Source organism: Phyllopteryx taeniolatus, chromosome 10 (genome assembly GCF_024500385.1).
Source record: "Phyllopteryx taeniolatus isolate TA_2022b chromosome 10, UOR_Ptae_1.2, whole genome shotgun sequence".
NCBI lineage: Eukaryota > Metazoa > Chordata > Actinopteri > Syngnathiformes > Syngnathidae > Phyllopteryx > Phyllopteryx taeniolatus.
In genome coordinates this window covers 11672420-11700144 of record NC_084511.1, presented here as the reverse complement: position 1 = coordinate 11700144, position 27725 = coordinate 11672420, and the positions used below count along the sequence as shown (strand labels likewise).

The window sequence follows — 27725 nt, the reverse complement described above, 5'->3', positions numbered from 1 at the left end:
TATTGGTTATGCTCGGTGTCACTTTGAAAAAAAGGTTAGAAACCTGTGATAGTTATGATACAAACAGTTTTTCCCTCTTGTCCGCTTCACTGAAATAACTCTGCTTTATTTTCCTCACGAAGCACAAACAAGTGTGTTTTGCTAGTGCCACTCTCTTGCTGAATCGAGTCTGCACCTGGGCAGTAAAAAGATGGAATAGTCCATTGCATGAGAAGGGAGGGGGAGCACTGAAAAAGATCATGACAGATTGAATATTTTGATGTGCTTTCTAGCATGTTAAATGAGACTAAAACAATAATAAATGCTTTCAATCTCAAATGACATTTATGAGACGTTTGGGGGCCCCTGGCAATATATCGGGGCCCCAGGCAATTGTCTATGTTTGACTAATGGTAAGTCTGCCACTGCTTCCAACTAAAATAATCTCAAAGCTGTTTGTCCAAGGAGGTCAGTAATTTTTATACCGCAGTCCAGCAGCTGTTCAAACCAAATTTCAACCCTCTAAATCCGTGGGTCTCAGCCTTTTTGGGGTCCCGGACCCACCACAAATTTTTGATCGACCCTGAGGACCCCCTGAACCTTGCAAGTTAATGAGTTTTCTCACAACACTTTACTGCAGATGTTTCACAATAAAAACATTATTACGAAATGATTGATTTATGACAACTAAAACACTAGGGTGCTCATAATTTGAAAAGACTGCAGATTATGTTAAATTTGTATTTATAGCATCATGCGATAACTTTAACATTGCAAATGGGGGCAAGGTCTCTTATTAAATTGCAATGAATTACATTTGTGAAACATGGAATTAGTGAAAAAAAAAAGATATGTTACCGTCTGTAGTTTCGGTAAATATAGGTCTCAGTCACATTTGAGTAATATAATACTATCGCTATAAATGTCATACAATCTTTTAAAAATATTTTTTGTTAACACGGACTTGCATCATGGACCAGTAGGGGTCCAGGGATCTCACCTTGAGAAACACTGCTCTAAATAATCAATTGTGTTTTTGAAAACAATTGTCCTCCTTCTGTTGAAATGTTTCTGGTGTCATAACTGACTGCATATCCAAGCAACACTTCTGTTAGGACACATATCAGCTGCTTGCTTTGCCTTATAATCTAAATAGTTTTTTTTAATGTTGATGTCGTAGGCTGCAGGAAAAGGCATTCTAACCACCACTACCATCCACACACACCCACACACAGTTCAATTGTGATTTTTACACTTAGTTCCATAGAGATGCTGCATGTGATGTAATACAATGCTTGCACTGCCTTAATACCACTGGCATCACAATCAAAATTACAGTCATTTGCCACAATGTTAGTCATACTTGGACAATCAGACTGGTTGTACACTGCAAGTCCACGTGCCCAATTCCGTTTTAACGCATATATGAGATATTGTGTCACCATCAGGCAGTTACAACAATATTTAGTTATATAGCAATTTATGAACACCCCCCCACCCAGCCCTCCCCCTTATTGCTTTGGCAAAAAACAATGGCTGGCAAGTATTTTTGTTATTTAATGATGGACACACCTCTAAAGTAGCATTTTTATACCATATATAATGATCTATACCGATGATTCTCGAACCTTTTACACAAACTACCACCTAAAAAAAATACTTGGCTCTCCAGGTACTACCATCATTACCAACATTAAACCATAGTAGACTAGTGAGCCTAGGTGTTCAACAAAAATGTGATGGATTTATTCCTAAATAGTATATTTTGTTATTGGAAGCCACTGTAACATTATGCACAGTTTGAACATTAACACTGCACTTTGTATTGCACCAAAATAAAACAGTCATGTAGAGATCTCGTTTGATGTGCGTCCTGCATCCTACACGCACAGAAATTATGAGGAATGCAAAAAGCATTGTGAATGTGTGTCCACTGACTCACAACATTGCTTACCTATGTATGAGTGCAAGGCTCAAATTTAGCAGTCTCGCATCGCAGTTTGCAGGTCAAAATTCACATTTTGCACCTCAAAAAAATATTGAAAAGCAAAACTGCAAATCAGGTTACCGCAGAGACTGTCAAGAAGATGGAAGCAGGCTGTAGCATATATGACAGAACGCGTTTACGTCACCAATGTGTGGATGCGGAAGTGAAGCGTTCAATTGATTAACGGGAAGACAGCGGTTCCAAAATGCGACGCCAAATTGAGAAGAGAAAAAATGACAAATGACGAAAGTGTGGCAAGGCGAGCACCCGTTTGTTGTAACACGGACATTTCTCTCCCCTGAGTGACGCCGCGTTGTGGGACCCGAGAGAGTGTGAAGTTAACATACTGCAAATCGGTGATCTTAACGTTAGTCTACTTTACTAACATAACGTTAGTAAACGTCTCTTTTAATTATTAGTGCCGTCAAATGTGTGACTTATTTATTATTTTATTATAACCGTGACAAGGACAGTATAACGCAACGATAACAGTACATAGTGTGCTTTTTACTCAGTGTAGTCACTGTGAGACATATGGCCAATCTGATGATCTGTAAGTGGTAAAACATTTAGTCAAGTAGGTGAAAAACTTGGCAAATGTGGCCAGAGAGGAATAAGAGTAAAATGGATCATCATCATGTACCCAAACGGAGAAATTTTGGTGAAGGGCGATAAAGGAAATATTTTTCTCTCTCGCAGTTTCTTCATTTTAGTTTGAACTTCATTTTAGTTTGGAAAAAAATTAACACTTCTAAAACTTGTATTAGGACAAAGAACATTTGTCTTATTACTCGTCAGCTGGTCTAAGCTCATAAATGCACAGCCATGAACCTAATGTATTATATCACAAAATGCTAAAATGCTAGCTGTTTAAGTGAAGATGCACAAAGACTGTTAATGCTTTAAAAAAAGCCTCATCTTTTATGCACAATGTGAACTCAAGCAATAAAAAATGTTATATAAAACAGGAAAACAATTTGTTGTACGTTATTAAGTTTTATTTAATCGTTTCGTATTAAAAATTACTATTTAACCAAGCAAAAATATAGTTAATCCAAATTATTGATTGTTTGATATACATTTTCAGTCGGCTACTTTAGTACTAAATATTCGTTAGCTGCAGCCCTTCATTCAACTCCACCTTTATATTGCCATATTTTTATTGTTTTATAAAATCCTTGCTTCTGGTCCCTGTGCAATTAACCTGCAAAAAATTGCTCCTCAAAATTGGAGAGTTGGTCCTCAAATGAAGAAATGATGAGCAAAACTGCTCCTCAAAAAAAAAAAAAAAATTTCAGCCTCGTTTGTGTGTGCGTTGGCGTGCGTGTGTGTTGCTGAAGTGCTTCAGTGAATCATCCATCCATCCATTTTCTGAGCCGCTTCTCCTCACTAGGGTCGCGGGCGTGCTGGAGCCTATCCCAGCTGTCATCGGGCAGGAGGCGGGGTACACCATGAACTGGTTGCCAGCCAATCGCAGGGCACATACAGACAAACAACCATCCGCACTCACATTCACACCTACGGGCAATTTAGAGTCTCTAATTAATGCATGTTTTTGGGATGTGGGAGGAAACCGGAGTGCCCGGAGAAAACCCACGCAGGCACGGGGAGAACATGCAAACTCCACACAGGCGGGGACGGGGATTGAACCCCGCACCTCAGAACTGTGAGGCTGACGCTCTAACCAGTCGTCCACCGTGCCGCCCTTCAGCGAATCATTATCCACTAAAAGTAAGAGTCCCGTCTTGGTGCTAGCCAATCAGAAGAACAGTAGGTTGGGTTATCATTTCATTAATACAATGGACTCGATAAATTTTCATTGTTGTAGTAACACCAGGAGAGCCGCTCACGACGCAGCGAGCCGGTGGCGGAACGGCTTTGGCTCCATAGACGCAAACAACTGGGACATTTTAGGAAAAGTTAACTATTTTTTTATATTTGCTAGCCCGTGAGGTAACTAGCTAGTGTGCTACGGAGCTAAACCGCTCACCCTGGCTCGCTCGATTGTTGCAACATCGTTTAAAACAGAGGTCACTAACTCGTGGTCTGCGTCCGGACCGAGAAGCTGTCCCAAACGGACCCACACCACAGCCAAAAAAGAGAGGCTATGATTCAAGACATACAGGATGCTTATTTTTTTAAGCAACACAACAATATTTCAGGCTTTACGGTAGTGACGAACTGTACCGACCAATCACATGCGAGTTCCACCACCCTTTCAGCAAATAAAATCTGCATCGCAAGCGGTGATTATTTAAATCACTGACTGCGCACAGAACAAAGAGAGAGAGAGAGAGAGAGAGAGAGAGAGAGAGAGAGAGAGAAGTTGAGTTAAAGACGGTGAAAGATCAGAAAATGACCGACAAAGGAAGAGAAAATTTGGAACAAACTGCGCTTAAAATGGAACCGGCAGACATTTTTGTCTGTACCTTTTTGTGTGTGGGAAGTTCCCAATGGGGGCTTTTACTAAAAGTGCTTATAATATGTGAAATGCCATGATGAACCAAAACAAAGGTTTTGAACATACAGAACCTCTAAAACGGTTAAGATTTGTCAAATTAAAATATGTAAAATTGTTTGAGACTTCACTGTGACAAGTTGCCAAACATAAAAGGGGAAACTAAAATGTTTATTCTTCTTAAATTCACCACTTTATTTGAACATGTATAACTTTATCTTTTTATTTACTTGCGCTTACTGTGAAATGCATCCCTACTTTTATTTAGGAAATGAGAGAATATTGCGCAGTTGTGCTCATGTTTGATTACCAGGGCAGAATTTGTAAGATGTGTGCTTTATTATGCTCTAATATCATTATATCAGTGGGAGAAAAAAAACATCGATACTATCGTTTATCTTGAAAGTTTTTGGGAATAACTATTGTTTAGGCTTTACACGATCACGATTTTTGGGTCCAATCACCGATCAGCAAGTTTAAAAAAAAAAAAAAAAAAAAAAGGTGATATCCGATCACAGTATGGAGCAATGTGTTTATTTACATGACTTGTGTTCACTGTGATGGGTAAAATGCAGAGAACAAATTTCGTGTGCATGAATGCATGTTCATGACAATAAAGATGATTCTTCTTCTTCTTGTATATACTTGTGTACTGTATACTGAGTATGTATCTTCAAAATTATTATCTAGCATTTTAGAGTTAACAACATCTTTAAAGCAGACTTTAAAACATCAAGTGACCTCTAAGGGGTATTCAAGGATTGGCCGCTTACATAAGTTTAGGTCAAATCAAGATTACAAGATGACAGAAATAATGGGTGCTAACGTACTGTAATAAAATTACTTACTTTCACAAATACTGTTAATGACATGCTTTCTCTAACTTTCATTGTCATTGTCATTGTCCGGCTATATGGATGGGTGTTGTCCAGCGTTTGCGTCGGTTTGGCGCTTCCTTTTATTTATTTATTTATTAAAAAAAAAAAAAAAAAAGTATTTATTTCTTCCATCCACGCTGCGTTGCTTGAACGCGGCATGCTCCTCCTTGTGTACATTCCTCAGGTGCCCGATCAAATTTGTTGTGTTGAAGCATTTAGATGATGTTCCCCACGACGTACTTCAGTTGTTCACAGACTGCAAATAACTTACATGTTGTATAAACTAACTTTTGGATTCATACGCAACGCCGACTCGTAGTAAATGTCTTTTGCGGAGCCGACTGATGACGTAATTGATCGGATCAGCGAATTATGACATAAAAGCCGATCGGCTGATCAGCATAAAATGCTAATTATCGGCCGATACAGAGCAAACCGATCAGATCGGTGTAAAGTCTATTAGAAACCTCGATAAGATCTGTAAGACCTCTTAGTATGACATAGCCTGAAGTGTAGCAAACACTAGTGAACGGTGTCACTCAAACAGGATCATTATTATTTTCATAAAGACAGACCTTTACTATTGGATCTCATTAGATTGTACCTGTGCACCTAATATTGTGGCCAATTATCTTAAAGTGTGAACCTCGTAAAATGATCAATAAATATTCACACTTGCGCAGTGGTTTCCTGGTGTGGGTAGAAAGTCGAGACTCCAGGAAACAGGAAGTCAGCAGCGGAACTATGTAACGGATACTAACAACTATTAATCAAGAGTGAAAGAAAGGATGGTAATCTGCTGTAGGAGAGCGTTCACTCAACCCTTTTTATTCTTTCTTGTGTTTAGGGAGAAGGTGCCCGTGCCGTACCTCTCGCCGGTCATGTTGGCTTCGACAGCATGCCTGACCAGCTGGTCAACAAATCTGTCAACCATGGATTTTGCTTCAACATCCTCTGCGTCGGTGAGTATGTCATATGTGACAACAGATTTACAAATAAGCATAATGACTGCCATTTGAATATTGTGGATTTATTTTTATGTGCTTGTTGTCATTAGAACTAACAGTTTTGTGTGGAAATGAGTGTAAAAACGGATGGCAGCGCTCCACAAACATTTTGAGTTATACTCCGAGCTCCTCAGAAGGTCAAGCTCTGTTAAAGGTCTCGCTGCTTTTGGTCAACAGTAGATGACCGTCTGTGGCGAGCAAGTCAAGCAAGAGTGGGCGTTTTTGTCGATTCCGCACACCAGTTCCTGAACTCCTCACTAAGCATTTCCTCTGGAAATCTGTTTTTATTTTGCTCTCTTAATCATGGTAGTACAAAGAGATTCTAGTTGTTTTTGTGTCTTTTCTGGCATCTTTGCTTTGGCTATTTATTTGCTGTCAATGAGGTAGCTATTTGTTTAGATATCTAATTTTTTTTGTGTCAATCACAAAAAACTGTGGCAGCAAAATGGAAACCTTGGAAACTATGCATTTCCTCATTTGAGTCACGGGTACTGGAGCCTATCCCAGCTGACTTCGGGTGAGAGGCGGGGTACACCGTGGACTGGTCATCGCCAGTCAATCTCAGGGAACAAAGACAAACAACCAGTCACACTCACATTTACACAATTTTGAGTCTATAATGAACCTAACATGCAGGTTTTTGGAATGTACTTGAAAACCAGAATCTCAAATAAAAACGAGAACTGTGAGCATCTCTAATTGGGCCCTCACACCCTGGCCCCGTTGGGGTACTGGCAGTTTGAGGTCCTGGTTGTTTGGGGTATTGCCATGATAAAGTAAGGGCCGCAAATGGCCCCCGGGTGGCAGTTTGGACACCACTGCTGTAAGACAAGTGTAAAACTATGACTCATGCAAATGTTGAAAAAGGTACAAATGTTGGAAAAAGGTAATTAACTCTTAGGCCAACTACACTATATTTGTTGGTAATTAAGGTGGGACTTTTTAGTACTGTGAATGTTAATGTTGGAAAAAGGTACAATAATAGTCAATATACTTATCATTTTTAATTAACTCTTGGGCACTACTGTATCTATTATTGGTAATTATGGTGGGACTTTTAAGTACTGTGAATGTTACATTTAAAAGGCCGTAGATCTTTTTCTGTTGAGTTTAGGATATGGGTTGTAATTAACTCTTAGGCCTACCACACTACATTATTTATTGTTGCTTATTATGGTGGGACATGAAGTGCAAAACTATGGTAAATATATTAGATAAAAGTGATGGTGATCTAGCATTGCAAGAGGTGGCCAAAATCTTTAATTTTCCCCTTCAAAATAAATATTTCTGCATGTCATTTTCATCCATTTTACAGAGTTCAATTGAATTTGGAAAAAAAATATTTCTTCTAGTGTGGCTTGGCCTTGCAGATTATTTCTAACTAACTATTGGTGTATATACTGTAAATATAAAAATGCGGCAGCGATTTAGGATTCAGAGAAGTAGCCTAACAATTATTTTAGGTAAAATGGTGGGATATCCTGCAAAAGTGGGCCAACATGGATGGTGGGTCAGGCTGTGAAGAATTAAAAATAGACTGAGCTTGCTAAATGAGTCATCTGACTGCCTCCGAGATAAATGAACGTCAGCGTACAGTAGCAAACAAGCAGCTCGCTATCTCTGTACTTGTCCTTGCATTTAGATGTACTGTATATTTTGTTTGCATCTTCAATATTACTTTTTAAAAAATAATGTATGATTGACTGATTATTTCCTCAAATAGAAACTTCCACTCAAATAGACTCTGGGTGTGTCGTTCAGTTGAAATAAATAAGGATATACGCCACATCTTTGCAAGACATCCACCATTGCTGAGCAATTATCACCCAAAAATTGTACACAATCATAGATACCCACCTTCTTTAAATTTATATGCTTGAATTTGCCTTTATTTATTATTGAAAAATGGAAAAGGAAATCCTGAAATTGGATGATGTTTTTTTTTTAATTTTATTTTTTATTTTTTAATTGGCATTTTTGGAAATCTTGATATTGCAGAATTCTGCTAACACACAAGCAAATAGGCTTGAAAACACCTCCTTGGGGGAGATCATGAACCCCTTCTTATACTGCCTGTTAAAAATTGAATTTTTCTGCCTTTTTTTTTCTTCTCTCTGTTCTGTAAAAACAGCAGCACCAATGTGAAATTGTGGGTAAATTACTTTTGTCATGGCTTTGAAGCTGTGTGTAACTTGGTGAAGAAAGACTGCAGATCATACCCACCACCTTTATACATTTTCATCTTCCTGTTGTCCAGGCGAGACAGGTCTGGGCAAGTCCACCCTGATGGACACGCTGTTCAACACCAAGTTCGAGGGTGAGCCCACCCAGCACAGCCAGCCTGGGGTGACGCTCAAGTCCAACACCTACGAACTGCAGGAAAGCAATGTGCGCCTCAAGCTCACCGTCGTCAACACTGTGGGCTTTGGAGACCAGATCAACAAAGAAGACAGGTGCGTTCCATATGGATGTGATTAAACAGGACTGGGTCTACGGTGAACCCCCGCTATTTGCACGCAGGGAATAGTGCCCGAGCATTGCAGCGAAAGGCAAAAATCTGTGAATAATTGACGCCCCCCTAAAAACAATTTTTAATTGTGGATAGATGGTAAATTATTCAACACAAACAAACCACCTTCACATGAGACTGATCAATAGTATTAGCTAGGGGTGTCCCAATCCCAATCAGTCCGATGTCAGCAAAAAAACAAAACAAGGATTTGATCGGAAAGCTCAGATTTTTACCACTCTTATACAAGCAGTCCATTCCAGGCTCCGCTCCAGCACTCTTATCCAGCAGCCCCCGGATGGTGTGCATAGCCCACGTGATCACAACAACAGGTTGCTAAGGTGCTAACTTTGTAGGAAGGACTAAGAGTGAATGTTGCTTGCTTAAAGTAATTTGAGACTCCAGTTGAAGTTCACTGTAAAACTAAACAAAGATAACAAAATAATTACACCTATTAAATGTTCAAATATATTACAGACTTCGTTTCTTTGTTTTTGTTCACAAAAATTGGTAGCTCAAAGCTAAACACCATTGACGAGCTAACGCAAATTAGCATCAAACTTGCGGCACATATCTCTCAAAATAATAAATATTGGTACAAGAACGCTGTATAAACACATAAAAACAGACGATATAACAATACATACATACAGACATATATTCTTCAAACTGTGGATAAATGAGTTATAATAACAATATTTGATTGGGACTTCTACTTTCTTTGTCATGCAAGTGTTTATCTCATTCCATGCACCAAACTGCCCCTCAGAGGTAAAGATGTGCACAGCAGTTACCTTATGTAACCCATTGGTTAATAATAAATGGTTCAGTCTTTCTCATACCTACTGTTGCTGATTGTTTTTGTCTGAGTAATATCACTTGAGCAAGCCTTTTTTAACATTCCATTCTACAGAATAAGTAAATTGTCTGATTGTTGCTGATAATCGGATCAGACTGATATTGGTATCAGCCAAAACTCAAGGCTGCAATCTCTAGCGGATCGGAAGTGAAAAAGTTGGATCGGGACATCCCTAGTGTTAGCTAGCATACTAGCCTAAATAACACACTGGCACCAACTGACATGACATCACACCTTGGCAAGCAATTATGCACGCTTACACTTTTACACAAATGGTCTAAAGTCAAACTCATTTGTGGAGGTTTACTGTACGCTGTGCATCCATAAACCGTCCTCATGTGTTTTTCCGCCAGTTACAAGTCCATTGTGGAATTCATCGACACCCAGTTCGAAGCATATCTCCAAGAGGAGTTGAAGATCAAGCGCACACTACACAGCTACCACGACACGCGCATCCATGCATGCCTCTACTTCATTGCCCCCACGGGACACTCGCTCAAATCCCTGGACCTGGTGACCATGAAAAAGCTTGACAGCAAGGTGAATATCTTGGTCACCTTAATGCTTGTTTAGTGGTAGAATGTGGATAATTGTGATGTTTCCCCATTCATCCTAATTCCATTTCACTGACTGTGTAGGATAGATGCAATTATTGGCCTCCTAAGTAAGAAGCGTAAAGGCATCGCAGCAGCAGAATAAATAGAATGCGGTAGAAATTTAAATTCTCTCAAACTGCTCGTGAAGGATGCAAAAAATGAGCTAAATACGATACCACTGATAATGTGTCTCAGCATATATCTGAAAATCCCCTGTAATGTCATGTGTTGTATACTTTTTTTGTCTTCCAATTTGTAGCAAAGTAAGACAAAAATATGAAGCAAAAAAAGTGGGTGGAGAATGCCAGCACTGTGGCAATATGGCATCCAATCAGATATGTTCAGTGTTGTAGGCCACACTCCAAAAGTTCCTGGACTTCCATAGAGTACTATTCCCTCCCTTAGGTGGGTCTTCTTTCGGCCTGTTAAATTACGCTGCAACTACAGTAAATTTGGAAAGTAGTTATGTGGACCAAATACACCATGGGCTTCCGAAAACGTTCCTGTGGTCAAAATGAGCCTTAAGGGCGTTGAGGCTGTGCCGAGCGCTATTTACATCCATCCAACCATCTTATCCTGAATAGGGTTGCAGGTGTGCTTCAGCCTCTCCCAGCTGACTTCTGGGGAGGCGCAGGGTACACCCTGGACTGGTCGCCATCATATCGCAGGACGCACAGACAAACAACCCTTCACACTCATATTCACACCTAAGCGCAATTTAGAGTATTCAGTTAACCTAAGAAGCATGTTTTTGGAATATGTGAGGAAACCGGAGTACCCCGGAAAACACACACTCAAGCACGGGGAGAACATGCAAACTCCACACGGGAAGGCAGGAGCCCGGAGTTGAATCCCCAACCTCAGAACTGTCAGACGAATGTGCTAACCACTCGGTCACCATGCCTCCAATTTACACGAGATAATCTTCAATATAGTCCAGTGGAGTGATCCGCTGTTCACTGCAGGAGTTACAAATATATAGAAAATACACTTTAAAAATGTAATTAAAACATTGTCTTATTGTTTAAGCCTTAAAATAACCCTTCCACACATAAATTTATTTAACCACACTTTTTTAACACATTGTAAAGGTATTTCAATACACAAAAAAATGTTTAACAGAAAAACTGCAATCTAGTAGGACTGCATTAGATGAACCGTGACACAGCAGGGGATTATTTAACAGTGGACCCCCGTATACCTGTGGTTCGGCACCTGCGGATTTTTTTCCAATTTATAAAAAAAAAAAAAAAAAAAAAAAATATATATATATATGTGTGTGTTTTAATTTATTTATTTATTTTAAAGTTTTGGGGGGAAAACCAACCCCCAAAACACTTTTTGGCTGTATACCCCTGCTTAATTCAAGAATTTTTCAGGGATTAAAAAAAAAACAAATAACAACTCCCCCCACCCATTTACAGTCAGGCTCCCTTCCGAGCCCTATCCCTGGCGAATAAATAATTGTGCATACTGTTCAACTGCACAACATGATCAACAATCATAATTGTTAATAAATATTTATTAATAAATTATTATTATTATTGTTATTCCATATTTATTTTAATTTATTTATTGCCTCAGCCTTATAATAGTGGACTCATTTGCAGTCAAATGTATTCTCTTGCGGGTTTAGTATTTTTGTATTTCCTGTATCCACTACTGCAACTGAAACGAGGCAAATTTCCCCATTGTGGGACTAATAAAGGTTACAGTGCTGTGAAAAAGTATTGGTCCCCTTCTCAAATTCTTATATTTTTGCATAGTTTCCTCACTTTAAGATCATCAGACAAATGTAATTATCAGACAAATATAACCCAAGTGAACTTAAAATGCTGTTTTTAAATGGTGCTTTCATTCATTAAGGGTAAAAAAGAAGAAAGAAATATATATATACCGCGAATAGTGGGAATCCATTGTATTTTTAATTTGAATTCCTTGCACTATGGCAGTACTGTAAGTGTAATAAGAAAATATATTTTGTGTCCAATAGAATTTGTGTGTCAATGCTTATCCTTCATGTTGGACATGGCTGGAAGGATTAGGGTCACGGGTCAACAACCTTCTGCCTGTGTGCAGCTCATCCCGAGTAACGCGTCGGTGTTAGTCAGCTGAGAAACATAGTCGACCGTGACTTTCACCTCGTTTGTGCAAGAGGCTGTCCTCTGGGTTCACGTTTGCATGCACCCCCACTAGCCATTCAAGCGTTTGCCAGAGCAGCTCCGCCCTGTGATGAACATCACAGCGATTCACAAGATTGAACCTCTGAACAGACACTTACAATGTATAGTAGTAGTCTCGTGAAACAGAGGATGTTTGGCCATACTTCAAAGGTTCACCTTCTGGCTGCAAAAAAAAAAAAAGAAAGGCTTGAAAGTAGGCATGTAGATGTGAAAGTCATGTTTTTCCATCACCTCCTGTTGTGTGTCTGACTGTTGAAATTATTGCATTCTGACTCAAAATGGGGCCGACATGGTATCGCTCTCTTACATTTTGATAACGTTATGATGATATTAAATACATTGACAGTATCATAAACAACTGGAGGATGCCCAATCGGATCCATTGTAGTCAGATGATCCTTTTCTGGTCGGTAACTCCTCACATCTGCAATAAATCATGGCACATAGGAATTGGTAATAGAGAAAAGTAGTATGGACATTTTTACTTTGGGAAGGAACAAACTCAACACTTGACTTTATTTAGCTGCACCCCTCAATGTTGTTCTTTCTAAACAATGCCATTGTACAGTAACCACTGTCTTCTCCTCTCATCTTCTAGGTTAATATCATCCCAATCGTTGCAAAGTCTGATGCCATCTCCAAGAGTGAGCTGGCCAAGTTCAAGATTAAAATCACCAGCGAGCTGGTGAGCAACGGCGTGCAGATCTACCAGTTCCCCACCGATGATGAGTCAGTCGCCGAGATCAACTCCACCATGAATGTAAGACGCAGTTATGAATGTGGAGATGCATTGTCTGTGATCACTTAGGCCGTCAGTGAAGCATAGCCACTGCTGACAATCAGCCAGCTCAGAGCTGACAGTGTGGAAAAATGTTATCTTCTTTTTCACACATGAGCCAAAAATACATAAAGGAACAGGTGCCTTTGCTCTGTTTGTGTTCAGTGTTTGTTTATAAAAGCTAAGGCAGTGGGGAGGAGGTCTGGATGAGTACAGTATTTTTCCTCCAACGCCGTTTCTACACAAACACTTTTTCAAATTGGTGGCGGTCTGAGGGTCCATAGGGTGCAAAATGGCAGCCACGCTTCCGTCAGACTTGCCCAAGCAAGCTGTGGCTACACCAGTAGCTTACCACCATTTTTTTTTTGTGTGTGTAGGAATGTGTAGGATTTTATTAGAAGAAACAAATTTGAAAAAAAAAATTATGTCCTAGTTTTAAGATCTGCCTTGATTTGTTTTTTAGCTTATTCTAAACAACAAAACATATATATATGGCCATTTAATCTTAAAATGTGTTATAAGCTTATTTTAAGATTTAATCGATTTGTTTTGTTGCTTAGAATTAGTATTTTAAGCTTATTATAAGATTTGAAAAATTTAGTACTGAAGTACATGACCTGTTCTACTACCCACACTGCTCGTCATAAATGTTCTCTTTGCGCTATTTAAGTCAAGTTTTTAGGGCAAGTGATGCCGTGTGAATTCTCATGGTAATTTTGATTCATTGACTAGGAGAACCCCTTGAAATTTTGGTCCGCACAAGCTTAGTGGTGGATATTTTTATCTGAAACTTGTCAGCCAATCAGAGAAGGGATTCCCAAAGTATCAGACAAAACAAAAGTTTTGACGAAATACTGTGTTGAAATAATCAAGTTATACTGTTTAATTCTAATTTGAATGTTTTTTTACCAGATTTTCTCTAGCCGATATAACACAAAAACGTTCCCCAAAAAGGCAATATTTTTTGACACAAGAAAATTTCTTAGGACCCATCATCCGAGTTTCAAAATTTTTGGTGAGTTGTACTCAGGTTGAAGTGGCCTTTTCAACCAGACTTTGCAATTTGACAGCCATTCTTGGGAAATCTTCTAACGTTGCTATTAGCAGTAGAATTTAAAACAAACAAACAAACAAAAAAAAAGCTTATTTAAAACCACAAGTATACACGTGGACATAGCCTCATAGCACAAGTCTTATCTAGTAATACGGAAAAGAGTTGTTTATATAGTAAGCTTTGTTTGTGTTAGTCACTGGTCTCTTGTGATAAGCAAGCTGGCAGTGGACCTACGCTTGCGTCTCGTTCTACTCCACAGAGCCATTTGCCCTTTGCCGTCGTCGGCAGCACGGAGGAGGTGAAGATCGGGAACAAGATGGTGAAAGCTCGTCAGTATCCTTGGGGCACGGTGCAGGGTAAGCCAGCTTCACTTCCTGCCTCGCCGGAAATGGCAGCGGGCTCCCTGCCGTCCGTCTGTCGCCCTTTTTCCTCCTGCGGCTTGTACAACCTCATTCAGCATGTTGAGCTGTTGCAGGATGTTCATGACACTAATGGACTTTCAATTGATTTTAATTGACTTGTTGAGCAATCCATAACTATGTGCTTCAAGCACCGAGCAGCCACACTAGTTTAACCATTAGTTGGTGCATGTGAAATGTCCAGCAAAGTTCAAGTTGTAAGGATCAATTTGGAGGTCTTGCTTCTTTTTAAGCGACTCATCCACTTCAGCAGCCTGACAGTTGTCACCCCCCCAGAAAAAAGCAAAACAAAACCTATTTATAACCAACAAAAGCATCATGTGTAAACAACACAACGTAATGTTAATATGTAAACTATATTACACGCAACCTGTCACACCTTTTCATTTCCTTGTTTTTAGACATTTTCTGCTTATTGAAGACATTCTTTTACACAAACCTCCAGGATACATAATGCTTCATTTTCTGCACTGATTGCTCAAAGAAGTGTGAAAACCTTTTTAAAAGCTGCAGGTCATTACTATATTTCACTTCGTCCTTATACTACAGTGTGATTAAAAATTTAACTAGTATGGTGTAATTGTTTCTAACCAGAGGCTTTTTGTGACATTGGGTCATGTGTTTGCATGCACATGTAATCACGTGGTTTCACACATTAACTCAGTCAATAGAGATTTTGACATGGTCTTTTTTTGGGGTTCTACTGGATCTGAGCAGTTCTTAATCCTCCATTTATTCACTGTGTCTCCCACAGTGGAGAACGAGAATCACTGCGACTTTGTCAAACTACGAGAAATGCTGATCCGGGTGAACATGGAGGACCTGCGGGAGCAGACACACACACGCCACTATGAGCTGTACCGCCGCTGCAAGCTGGAGGAGATGGGCTTCAAGGACACGGACCCTGACAGCAAGCCCTTCAGGTACCAGACACAAGGCTCCTTTCTACCTTTTTTTTTTTATCTCGAGTCAAGCCCTTTATCATCAACTCCCATCTCCTTTTTTCCATGCTAGTCTGCAAGAGACATACGAAGCAAAGAGGAATGAGTTCATGGGTGAGCTGCAGAAGAAGGAAGAAGAAATGCGGCAAATGTTCGTCCAGAGAGTGAAAGAGAAGGAGGCGGAGCTCAAAGAAGCAGAGAAAGAGGTTAGCGTCGTTAACCCACTGCTACTGCCATGTCCCAGAGCACCTCACCTGATTTCATTTTCCTTTCATTTCATACGTCTCCTCCATCATTGCCCCGCACAGTTGCACGAGAAGTTTGACCGCTTGAAGAAGCTGCACCAGGACGAGAAGAAGAAGCTGGAGGATAAAAGGAAGTCCCTGGACGACGAGCTCAACACGTTCAAACAGAAAAAGACTGCCACTGAGCTCTTGCAGAATCAAGCCCAGCAGGCAGGGGGCTCCACCACGCTCAAGCGGGACAAAGAGAAGAAGAAGTAAGTGTCTCCATTTTAACATCATAACTTTACTATATGCAGAGATGCCAAGTGTTCGGATTTGGCTCTATTTTGTTCTGGGCAGTTCCCATGTGTTCCAATGTTACGATGAAGTCGAAAATAGTGCAATCCGGAGAAGATGAGATGACATGCGCGGTTGTCTAAGTAACTTAAATTTGCCAGTTAGCAACAAGGGGCTATCACGCGTTTGCCATCAAAGTACCACGTCTGTGATTGGCTGACAAAGACTGACTCCACCAACCAATCGCCATAATGTTTGTTGATGATGTCAGCACATTTACCTCCGTGTCATCACATTTTCTTCCGTGTAAACAAACTAGCTTCGAGCCCATCTGATGGGAAGCTCCTTTGCTGCCGCTGGCTAGCTACTAGTTGCTATTGTGGCTAAAACGGCGCTCCGCTAAACGTCACTAATCATTGCCTTCATGGTGGCGAATAAGCTACAATTTGAACAAGTACCATGATCATGAAAGGAGGGCAGGAGTAATGAACAGGGGAATATGGCTGAACCATGCCAAGCCGGCGCTAAGCTATCGTTAAATGTTACGAAGTAAACACTGGAATAAAATACAATTTAAATACAATTTTCACCCAAGTCTTACTGGAACCGGGTTCGTTACAGTTGAGAGAAATCAACTGTGCTGTCAAGTGCCGTCATCAAGAACAGTAAAACTGTTCCCCATAAAAGGGATACAGATCCTCATTTCTGCTGGACCTTACAGCCGAATAGGACAAAAAAAATGAAACTATGAAAAGCAGATTACTGTTATAAGTGTGTATGTCTCGAGAGAAAATGGAATACACAGCCACACACAGGACATTCCGAAAACCAGAAATGAGTTAAGGGATAGCATATGTCAGCCAAGAGGGGGGGCCTCGAAGATAAAAAGTATATTAATGTATAGGCTTTACACGATCAGGATTTTTGGGGCCGATCACCGATCAGCAAGTTTAAAAAAACGGTACTTGATCACCGGACCGATCACCAGATGGAGCAATGCGTCTGTTTACATGACTTGTTCATTTATTGTGTATACTTGTGTACTGTATACTGGAGTATCTTCAAACGTATTCTCTAGCATTTTAGACAAAAGTTAAAACATCAATGACCCTAGGGGGCATTCAAGGATTGGTCACTGACATAAGTTTAGGTCAAATCAACATTACAACATCAACATAACAGAAATAATGGGTGCTCACTTACTGTAATTAAATTACTTTATTGCAATTAAATAACTTTAATAAATACTGTTAATGACATGCTTACTCTAACTTTCTCGGACGGGTGTTGTACAGAGCTTGCGTCCGTTTGGCTTTTCCTTTATTTATTATTTTTTTAATTATTATTATAATTATTATTATTTTTTTCCCCACGCTGCGGTGCTTGAATGCCACATGCTGCTCCTTGTGTACATTCTTCAGGTGCCTGATCAAATTTGTTGTGTTGAAGCATTTAGATGACATTGCCCATGACTGTTGTTGTGCACAGACTGCAAATAACTTGTATGTTGTTTTTCTGAGACACTGCAAAATAGCCCCACACCGACGAGGTGTTTTTTCATCCACAAGATTGAAAGTAAACTTTATTGGCCATCAGGTAGTTATAGTACTACGCAAACAAGACTACAAATAAACTAGCTTTTGGATTCATACGTGACGGCGACGCGGAGTAAATGTCTTGTGAAGAGCTGCTCGACGATGTCATTGATCGGATCGTCGAATTATGACATTAAAGCCGATCAGCACAGAATGCTAATTTTGCCGATACCGATCAAGGACGATCAGATCAGTGTGAAGTCTATTAATGTAGATTAAATATTTTATATCAGCAATGTTATTTGTTTTGTTTGTTTTTAAGTGCTGAAGTTTAGAAAAGAATATTGTAGTGTTTTGTCAGAGATGTTGAGTAGTATTTGAACAATACAACATACTGTGTGTCCATTTGCATGCATACAAAACAAATTAATACATACTGTTGTTTGGAAAAGTGTTTTCCCCCTTCCTGATTTTTTTTTTTTTTTTTGCATGTTTGTCACACTTAAATGTTTCCCATCATCAAACAAATAAAAAAAAAAAAATAGTCAAAGACAACACAAGTAAACGCAAAATGCAGTTTTTAAATAAAGGTTTTTATTTTTAAGGGAGAAAAAAATTCCAACCTACATGGCCCTGTGTGAAAATGTGATTGCTCCCCAAACCTAATAACTGGTTGGTCCACCTTGACCAGCAACAACTGCAATCAATCAATGTTTGCGATAATTTGCAGTGAGTCTCTTACAGCGCTGTGGAGGAATTTTGGCCCACTCATCTTTGGGAAAATTGTTGTAATTCAGCCACATTAGAGGGTTTTTGAGCATGAACTGCCTTTTTAAGGTCATACTACAGCATCTCAATAGGATTCAGGTCAGGGGTTTGACTAAGCCACTCCAAAGTCTTCATTTTGTTTTTCTTCAGCCATTCAGAGGTGGTCTTGCTGGTGTGTTTTGGATCATTGTCCTGCTGCAGAACCCAGGTGTGTTTCAGCTTGAGGTCACGAACAGATGGCTAGGACATTCACCTTCAGGATTTTTTTGGTATACAGCAGAATTCATAGTTCCATTTATCACAGCAAGTCTTCCAGCTCCTGAATTAGCAAAACAGCCCCAGACCATCACACTACCGCCACCATATTTTACTGTTGGTATGATTTTCTTTTCTGAAATGCGGTGTTATATCATCAAGATGTTCATCCATTTTCTGTACCGCTTATCCTCACTAGGGTCACGAGCATGCTGGAGCCTATCCTAGCTATCTTTGGACGAGACCCTGAACTGGTCGCCAGCCAATCGCAGGGCACACATATAAACAAACAACCATTCACACTCAAGTCACACCTACGGGCAATTTAGAGTCTTCAATCACGCTACTACGCATGTTTTTGGGATGTGGGAGGAAACCGGAGTACCTGTAGAAAACCCACGGGGAGAACATGCAAACTACACCCAGGCAGGGCCGGGATTTGAATCCCGGTCCTCAGAACTGTGAGGCAGATGTGCTAACCAGCCGTCCACTGTGCCGCCCATCATCACTTGTCTTCTGGCAAAATTGAGACGAGCCTTAATGTTCTTTTAGCTCAGCAGTGGTTTTTGTTTTGGAACTCTGCCATGCAGGCCATTTTTGCCCAGTCTCTTTCTGATGGTGGAGTCATGAACACTCACCTTAACTGAGGCAAGTGAGGCCTGCAGTTCTTTGGATGGTGTTGTGGGTTCTTTTGTGCCTTCTTGGATGAGTCATCGCTGTGCTCTTGGGGTAATCTTGGTTGGCCAGCCACTCCTGGAAAGGTTCACCTGTTCCGTGTTTTCACCATTTGTGGCTAATGGATGTCACTGTGGTTCGCTGGAGTCTTAAAGCTTTAGAAATGGCTTTATAACCTTTTCCACTCTGATAGATCTCAATTACTTTTTCTCATTTTTTCCTGAATTTCTTTAGATCTCGGCATGATGTCTAGCTTTTGAGGATCTTTTGGTCTACTTCACCTTGTCAGGTAGGTCCTACTTAAGTGATTGCTCCATAGAGAAACAGGTATGGCAGTATCAGTTCTGGGTGTGGCTTGAGAAGTTGAACTCTGGTATGATAAACCACAGTTATGGTTTAACAGGGGGGTAGTCACTTTTTCACACAGGCCATGTAGGTTTGGATTTTTTTTCTTCCTCAATAATAAAAAACATTTAAAAATTGCATTTTGTTATTACTTTTGTTGTCTTTGACTAATATTTAAATTTGTTTGATTATGGAAAAATTAATTGTCACAAACATGCAAAAAAATTAATCAGGAAGAGGGTAAACACTTTTTCACACCGCTGTACATAGTAACATTTACATCACTAGATATAAGTACATGTATTCACCTTAATGAACACCTACATGATCACTTACTTGTGTAAATGTATAAGTATTTAAACTAGAGGTTGAACTTGATAAAAAAATAAATAATAATATGAATAAATAAAAATGTACAGGGTTTGTAATTAATCTTGATTAATCGCCTTTTAATCATATAACAAAATGTGTCCCAAAAAGCAACATGGTTTAATTTAAATAAATTTTAGTGGACAACCGAGTCAAATAATTGACAGACAGTAATATTGTTAACTCTGGAAAAATACATTTTAGAAAAACTAATAGAAAATGTCCCTGGCCCAAACTAAACAGACGTAAAGTTAAATTGCCATTTTAGGACAGTTTTTTTCATAACTGTATTGCATTGAAATGGTTTCTGCATGGCAGTAAAAAACTGGATCACATGTCGGAGGGTTGAAGTGCTTCAGTCCTATGAAAACTCCCTTTTGCACAATTTGCACAAAACTACGCTCATCAAGGCTTCTATTGGGTAGTTTATTTATAATTTATTTATTTATTTAATTAATGTATTTATTTTAAATGAAATTTGTCTCCCATCCATCTTAGCAACGCTGTTTCATCTCATTCTTCCATTTTGGTAGCCGAGCTCTGACGTACGTGTCAGTATAATCTGTGTACCAGGAAATCATGCACTGACAGAGGTTCTGATTGTTTTGAACAATTGTTTTCCTCCCAGTCACCCCACTCCATGTATGACTGTCATTGCTTATGTTAGCATTGAAGTCTCTTAGCAGAACAAGGGAGTCCCCAGTGGGAGCGCTCTCCAGCAACCCCTCCAAGGAATCCAAAAAGGGTGGGTACTCTGAACTGCTGTTTGGTGCATCGGCACAAACAACAGTCAGGACCCGTCCCCCCACCCGAAGGCTACACTCTCGTCCACCGGGGTAGACCCCAATGTATAGGCACTGAGCCAAGGGGCAATAAGTATGCCCACACCTGCTCAGCACCTTTCACTGTGGGAAACTCCAGAGTAGAAGAAAATCCAACCCCTCTCAAGAGAACTGGCATCAGAGCCTAACTATATCTAGTTGGAACTTCTCAACCTTCCACACCAGCTGGGGTTCCTTCCCTGCCAGAGAGGTGACATTCCACGTCCCTAGAACTAGCTTCTGTAGCCGGGGATCAGACCGCCAAGGTCCCTGCCTTAGGCCGCCACCCACCTCACTTCACATCCGACCACCTTGGCTCCTCCCACAGGTGGTGAACCCATGGGAAGGGGGACGAACGTTGTCTTATCGGGCTGTGCCCGGCTGGGCCCCATGGGTGAAGACTCGGTCACCAGGCACTCACCTTCGAGCCTAACCTCCAGGCCTGGCTCCAGAGGAGGGGCACGTCCGGACAAGGGAAACCTTTATTCATCATAGGGGTCTCTGAGCTGTACTTTGTCTGGTCCCTCACTTAGAACCTGTTTGCCATGGATGACCCTACTCGGGGCGTAAAGCCCCATACAACTTTGCTCCTACACACACCCCTCCACCACGATAAGGTGACATTTGATCAACAATCCAATATATGTTGTGACTAAGCAAGTTTGTATGACCCAACTTGACTATCTTGGTAACACCCCCCCCCCCCCCCCCCCCCCCAACACACACACATACATTGTGACTTGCTTGATATTTGAAGGTGAGAATAAAATAAATAGGATAAAGATGAAGTTTGAAACTCAGATTCAACAAAATGGTCACACAAAATCTTCACCGCTATTGAATCAGTAATACAGTAAGATGGCCAGAAATGAAAACATTTTCGCTGGTTTTAAAGATTCATAACTTTCTAAATATTTATCAAAAATGAGCACCAAGCAACAACCTCTGGTGCTCATTTGAGAACAAGACCAAACTTTTTTATGTGCGCCCCTGTCCATGTAGTGTCTTAATGTTGTAGCTGGATGTCAAATTTAGTAGGGTTTAATTTTAGCCCCCTCCTCTTATGTCACCCAAGTGTGTGTGTTCTTTGTCTCTGCTCATTAACAGCAAATCTGTAAATTGTTCTACTTTAATTCACTGGATTTTTCAGAGCGCTAAAGGCTTTCTGAAGCTTTCCTCTTAAGATTAATTTTTTTTCTCAAATCAGCAAAAAGAAAGCAGGCTTGCTCTATTTCACTGCAATAAATGTTCCTCAGATCTCAACACAATTCATAAATTTAACTATGTTTAACTGATTTGGGGAACCAGAGGCTGGTTGTCCACTCAATCTTTGCATTGAACTCTTTTTATGCCCCTCGTGGGGTTCATTAGAACATGTTTTTTTGTCATGTTTGCTTAGAGGCGGCCATTTGAACCAGAAGAACTCTATCATTTTTGCCGTGTCATTGATAATGTGACTGTTGTGTGCATGTTAGCAAAGGAAGAAAATGCTTGCACTTAGAGGACTCCTTTTGCTAGCTTTAACCTCACAAACCACTTCTTCTCTTTCCAAGTATCCGCAGGAATATTCATCTTCCATAACACTGCTGTTTATATCACTGAATCCCAACATTCCCACTCCCACCAATTCCAACAATATTTATTTGTACAGTGGAACCTCTAAAGTCGAACGGCCCTGAGGTCATACAAGGGATGGTCATAGTCATCCATTAATCGAAGAATTGATTGTTGCTTAATTGCGTCATGAAGCAGTTAGAAGCAATATGGAGTGCTCTCCATTGGTGGAACCGGCAGAGGCTCTGTTGATTCAGCCTCACTAATTTGCTCCGCTAAGGCACAACATATGAAAACAGGAATTCAGAACATTCAGAGAGAGATCCTCTCACTTCATTAAAATGTGTTTAAGAAAAACAGTCATTTCCCATCAATCAATCAAGAAAATGTATTCACAAATTTTCAGTAAACATATTTCTGTGTAAGCTTAAACTTTTCTTTAGCATTTAGTGCCTTTTTGGCATCACTTATTTCAAAAAGGGACCGGCCTTAACATGGGCTGTTAACAGAAGAAGGGCGATTGGAAAAGAACCTCAAAATACAAATTTCCATACAATTGTTGGATTCAGAATTCAACCCATTACTTTCAGGAAAAGTCTGAGAATTGAACCCAGAACCGTAGAACTATAAGGCAGACATGCAAACCACTATTTCTGCCACAGATTGTTTCAAAATCTGTTATTCCCTAGTTGTAGAAATTGCTTCCAAATCCAAACAAATGGTGTCACGAAATGGATTGCATTGATTGACCATAGAGGTTTTTCTGTACATACAATTTGTGTTCTGGTACCTCATTTCCTGCAGGTCACAGTTATTGAGTGCTGCTTGTAGTGTGGATGTCAAAGTGTGAATGCATGTATCACCCATGTTGCATCCATCATATTTTCCAGTTAACTGCTCCTACACTTGATGCATGCTGCTTGAGGCACCCTGTTCTGGTAAGACCTGATCCATCTTCCCACAATTTAATGAAACACCAACTGTCCACAACAACCGTTCATGTAAATTGAGTGTTTAGCGCCCACGTGCCAGCTTCTAAATCAGCCAGTTTATCATCTCGTCGCTCCATCTGTCCTCCTTGGAGACACAAAAGTTTCCTTTTAGTGGAGAGGCCCTTCGCTGCCCACCCTGCCTTTCACACAAAGAGCCTTTCGAAAGGGTCATGCCAAAACAGCGAGGAGCCTAAGAACCAAACTCTGTTTGTAGGGATGTTTTGTTTAAAGGACTCACTCACACACACACACACACACACACACACACACAAAGGCTAAAAGAGAGAGACATAAGAGACATATGTTAAGACTTCTGGACCTCTGAGGAAGGCTGAAAGGACAGATGGTGCCTGTCATGTTCTGTTGTAGCAGCAGTCCCAACCACTGGACCGGAACCAGTCCGAGCACCATTTGGTTCCAGGCTACACAAAAAGACTGAACAAAAGATATACAGGAGATACAGCATTAAAGGCAAAATGTCCAGAGATGAACAAAATGCATGGATTCCATTTTCAACACCCTATATTTGTGAAGATGGATTTTCTGCTATGACAGGGATCAAAACAAAATTACAGAGTAGACTGGCCATAAGTAACACACTTTGGGTGTCAGTGTCTTTCAAAAATTGGACTCTCTCGTTGAATAGAAAGCACAGGGCTCACACTAAATTCAATGCCTACATTCTGCTTAATATTGAGTTGCATTTGTAATCATTTGTTTTTATTTGCTTCTATGCCAGCCCGTCACACCATTGCTTTATGTGAAACTGGTCCATGGCACAAAAATGGTTAGGGTCCCTTGCTGTAGAGCATCTCTGAACAATTTTAGAGGAGCAGAAAAAAACACTCCAAAATTAAATTTCACACCCCAAATCTCTTTTGGTTGCCATCTGGCCATTAATGATGATGTCACAGATGTTAATGTTCACGCAACAAAGCAGTAACAGCCCGTCTCTCTTATTTCCAGAGAAGGATTCCTGTAGAACAGTGCACTCTTGTGGCCACCCTGCTGTGAATGATCGTCCTTTACAATGAACCCCTACCCAGTTCCCAACAACCCCCCAAAATGCCTCCAGTCCTGGGCATTGCTCAGTTGGACTCCTTTTTAAACACACCACTCTGATAATGTTTATTTTTTTACACAAAATACATTCCACGCTTGTTTATTTTTCTCTGTAGTGACTCTCTTGCATGGTGTAATTGTGCTTTTTATTTTCCATATTAACACACAAAATGACTGTTGTTTGTGATGGGCAGAAATGTACCAAGGCTCAAGCGAAACTTACCTCAAATGTGGCCTGAAAAGGACAAAGATAGTTAAAGCTTCATATTTAAACAAGAGTTCGGAAATTAGTGACTTGTGGATTTTTTTTTTTTTAGGTAGGGGGACAGTGAGCACATGCCTAGCGTGCTAGTAGTTGAAAGCTGCCATCGCAATTATAATTAATGTACATGGTAGGAAAAAAACAATAAAAAGGCTGTAATTGCTTATATATGTTAATATTGGGGTCACACTGAAAAGGAACAAAACAAAAACGTAAAGTCATAGTTCTACAAGAATAACGAAGCAATTTTACAAGAATACAATTAGTAAATAAAGCAGTAGGGTTTGTATGTAGCTTTTTTCATGGTAATACAGTATTAAAGCTTACATTTTCTCATATTAAATTTTGCTTCGGAAACTACAACTTTTTGCCCTGTAACTTTTTTTTCTTGTTTCAATACAACTTTATTCTTGTGAAACTGATGTTTTTTCTTGTTAATATTACATTTTTTTCCTCTCGTAGTATTGCTACTTTACCCCCTCGGTAATTATGAATTTATTCTCACAAAATGTTGAGGCTGAAAAATTTTATTATCATATTTCAGTTTTATTTTTGAAAAGAGCGATGTTCAAATCCCGGCGCGCCTGTGTGGAGTTTGCATGTTCTCCCCGTGCCTGCGTGGGTTTACTCCGGTTTCCTCCCACATCCCAAAAACATGCATGCTAGGTTAATTGAAGACTCTAAATTGCCTGTAGGTGTGAATGTGAGTGTGAATGGTTGTTTGTTTATATGTGCCCTGAGAGCTGGCGACCAGCTCAGGGTGTATCCCGCCTGTCGCCCGAAGATAGCTGGGATAGGCTCCAGCACGCCTGTGACCCTAGTGAGGTTAAGCGGTACAGAAAATAAAAATGGACAACTTTTGCTTAGAATATTACAACTACTTTTTGTTGAATTAAGACTTCATTCTCTCGAAATTCCACCTTTTTTCTCAAAGTATTATATAGCTTTTTTCACAAAATTTGTGACTGTTTTTTAGTATGTGCCCTGCGATTGGGGGGGGGGGGGGGGCGACCAGTTCAGGGTGTACCCCGCCTCTTGCCCAAAGTCAGCTGGGATATGCTCCAGCTCACCCTGTGACCTTAGTGAGGGTAGGCGCAGTATAGACGATGGAAGGAATTTCAGCTTTATTTTTTCTGCCTTTCTGTGTGGCCCTAATTACAATTTATATTGACTGGCAAAATAATGACGTGATTAAGCAGCTTCCTTCTGCTTTATGTTTGTCATGGTCTGTACAGCTGTTCATTTTACAGTGGTAGTTCACTCTAGTCTCACCAAACACCTAAGGCCTTCCTTTGGAGAAAGTAAAAATGTATTGTACAAAGCCTGCCCTGTCCTAAAAAACAACTAGCCAGGTGAGCTATTGGATCTTCTCAACCTACTATTGTGTTATGCTGCCTTAGCATCATCCTGAGTCCAGTGCCAAAATGTGCCAATAAAGACTGTAATCATGATCTCAGACATGTACACAATAAGTGTTTCGCCCTGCTTTATCGCTTTGCCACTTCTCCCATACCTCATCGTTTTTAAGCATATTTTTGTATTAGCGGTCACATTTGCACTTTTTTTTTTTCAATACACAAATGTGATGAAATGTATGTATGTATGTATGTATGTATGTTGTCAGTCCAATTGTTTTGTTTTTCTGTGTGTTTTTATAATGGCACATTTTTAGTCATTGGTAGTTATTTTTTTTAAAGCTATTAATGTACAGAGGAAATAAAGGCAGTTCTCACCAACATATTAGGCAATAATGTGTATGCTGTATGTATATTATTGTTTACAGTTTCATTCTCTCAACAGCAGAGACCTTGGCCCTCATTGTTCCTTTGTTTACTGGTTTGTGTGTATTTCCTTTGCAGTACTCCCTGGCTCTGCACTGAGTAGGTCCCAAGGGACCGTCCTTAAATGCCACCGGATTTCTGAGACCCTGTCCTTTTGGGTCTTTTATACCTTTGTTTTTCAACCCACTGTTCCTTTAATTCCCTCTTTCACTCCACTAGGACTCTAACTAACTTTCTCCACTTAAGCTGAAATGATGATTTGCATGCTTCACATTTGCATTTTTAAATCATGTTGGCATATCAAAGCATTTAAATATTCACTCTGTTGTCATTTTTCCCATTTTCCTTTTTTTTCTCTTCATTTGATGCATTCTAACCAAACTCCCTACTACCAGATGCTTTTCTGCCTCTCTAACATCTGTCTTTCTTTCCCTCTTTCTGTAGCTTCTTTTAATGCGTCTTGATCATCTGAAGAGGGGGATGGCAGCTTCAGCAACAACTAAGCAGCTTTAACTCTTCTGCTTCCAGCCCTCTACTGTATCAACCTCATTTGTTACTTTCTTCTTCCCTCCCATCGCATCATCTCCTTTTTGTCAAACGTGGGCTTACGTGGACTCACATGGTATCTCTGAACCAGGGGTGGGGAACCTACAGCCCCATCTGAGGACTGAAATGAAAAAGCTCCAAACCTTTAACCCCCCCAAAATGCTCATAATACATATTTAATAAGTAATGGAAAAGGTTCCCTACAAAATGATCTTAAACGTGAGCTGGCGGGGCAGGTTGGACAGTTTTAATCCACTTATCTTAAATTTAAATTAAGGCCCTCTGCAAATCATGGGAGGATAGGGACCTGTTAACTCAAACATGATTTAAAATGAACGTGAACACTGTGTAATAAAAAATATTAAAAAAGCACCAAATTGAACAGTCAACACTATGCCAAAGCAATATAGAAATAATGTTAGCACTTCTTTGATGTGCCCATGTTTACATGCCACTGTTGAATACCATGGAGATCACATGTAATGGCCTTTTTGACACATTGTGCTTTAATATTCACCAGCCTACTGTATTCTGTATTTTGCATGCATTTATAAATCAATTTCTTTACTGCTGTGACCTGCTTGATTTCAA

General features: G+C 40.0%; 1 protein-coding gene across 7 annotated transcripts in view; it reads left to right on the top strand.

The window, feature by feature from the left end:
- The window catches only part of septin6 (septin 6), a 28906-nt gene extending 1205 nt beyond the window's left edge, over positions 1-27701 (top strand). The window contains exons 2-11 of one of the 7 annotated variants that reach the window (XM_061788486.1): positions 6150-6264; positions 8567-8762; positions 10031-10217; positions 13055-13216; positions 14548-14644; positions 15462-15630; positions 15722-15854; positions 15957-16147; positions 23382-23429; positions 27033-27701. In XM_061788486.1, coding sequence (XP_061644470.1) covers positions 6150-6264; positions 8567-8762; positions 10031-10217; positions 13055-13216; positions 14548-14644; positions 15462-15630; positions 15722-15854; positions 15957-16147; positions 23382-23385 — 1254 coding nt within the window. In that variant the 3' untranslated portion in view covers positions 23386-23429; positions 27033-27701. Of the gene's footprint in view, positions 1-6149; positions 6265-8566; positions 8763-10030; positions 10218-13054; positions 13217-14547; positions 14645-15461; positions 15631-15721; positions 15855-15956; positions 16148-21265; positions 21649-23381; positions 23430-24449; positions 26546-26666 lie in introns of those variants that run through there. The other 6 variants (XM_061788485.1, XM_061788484.1, XM_061788482.1 and 3 more) reach the window with 6 other exon arrangements.
- The last annotated feature ends 24 nt before the right edge of the window (positions 27702-27725 follow it).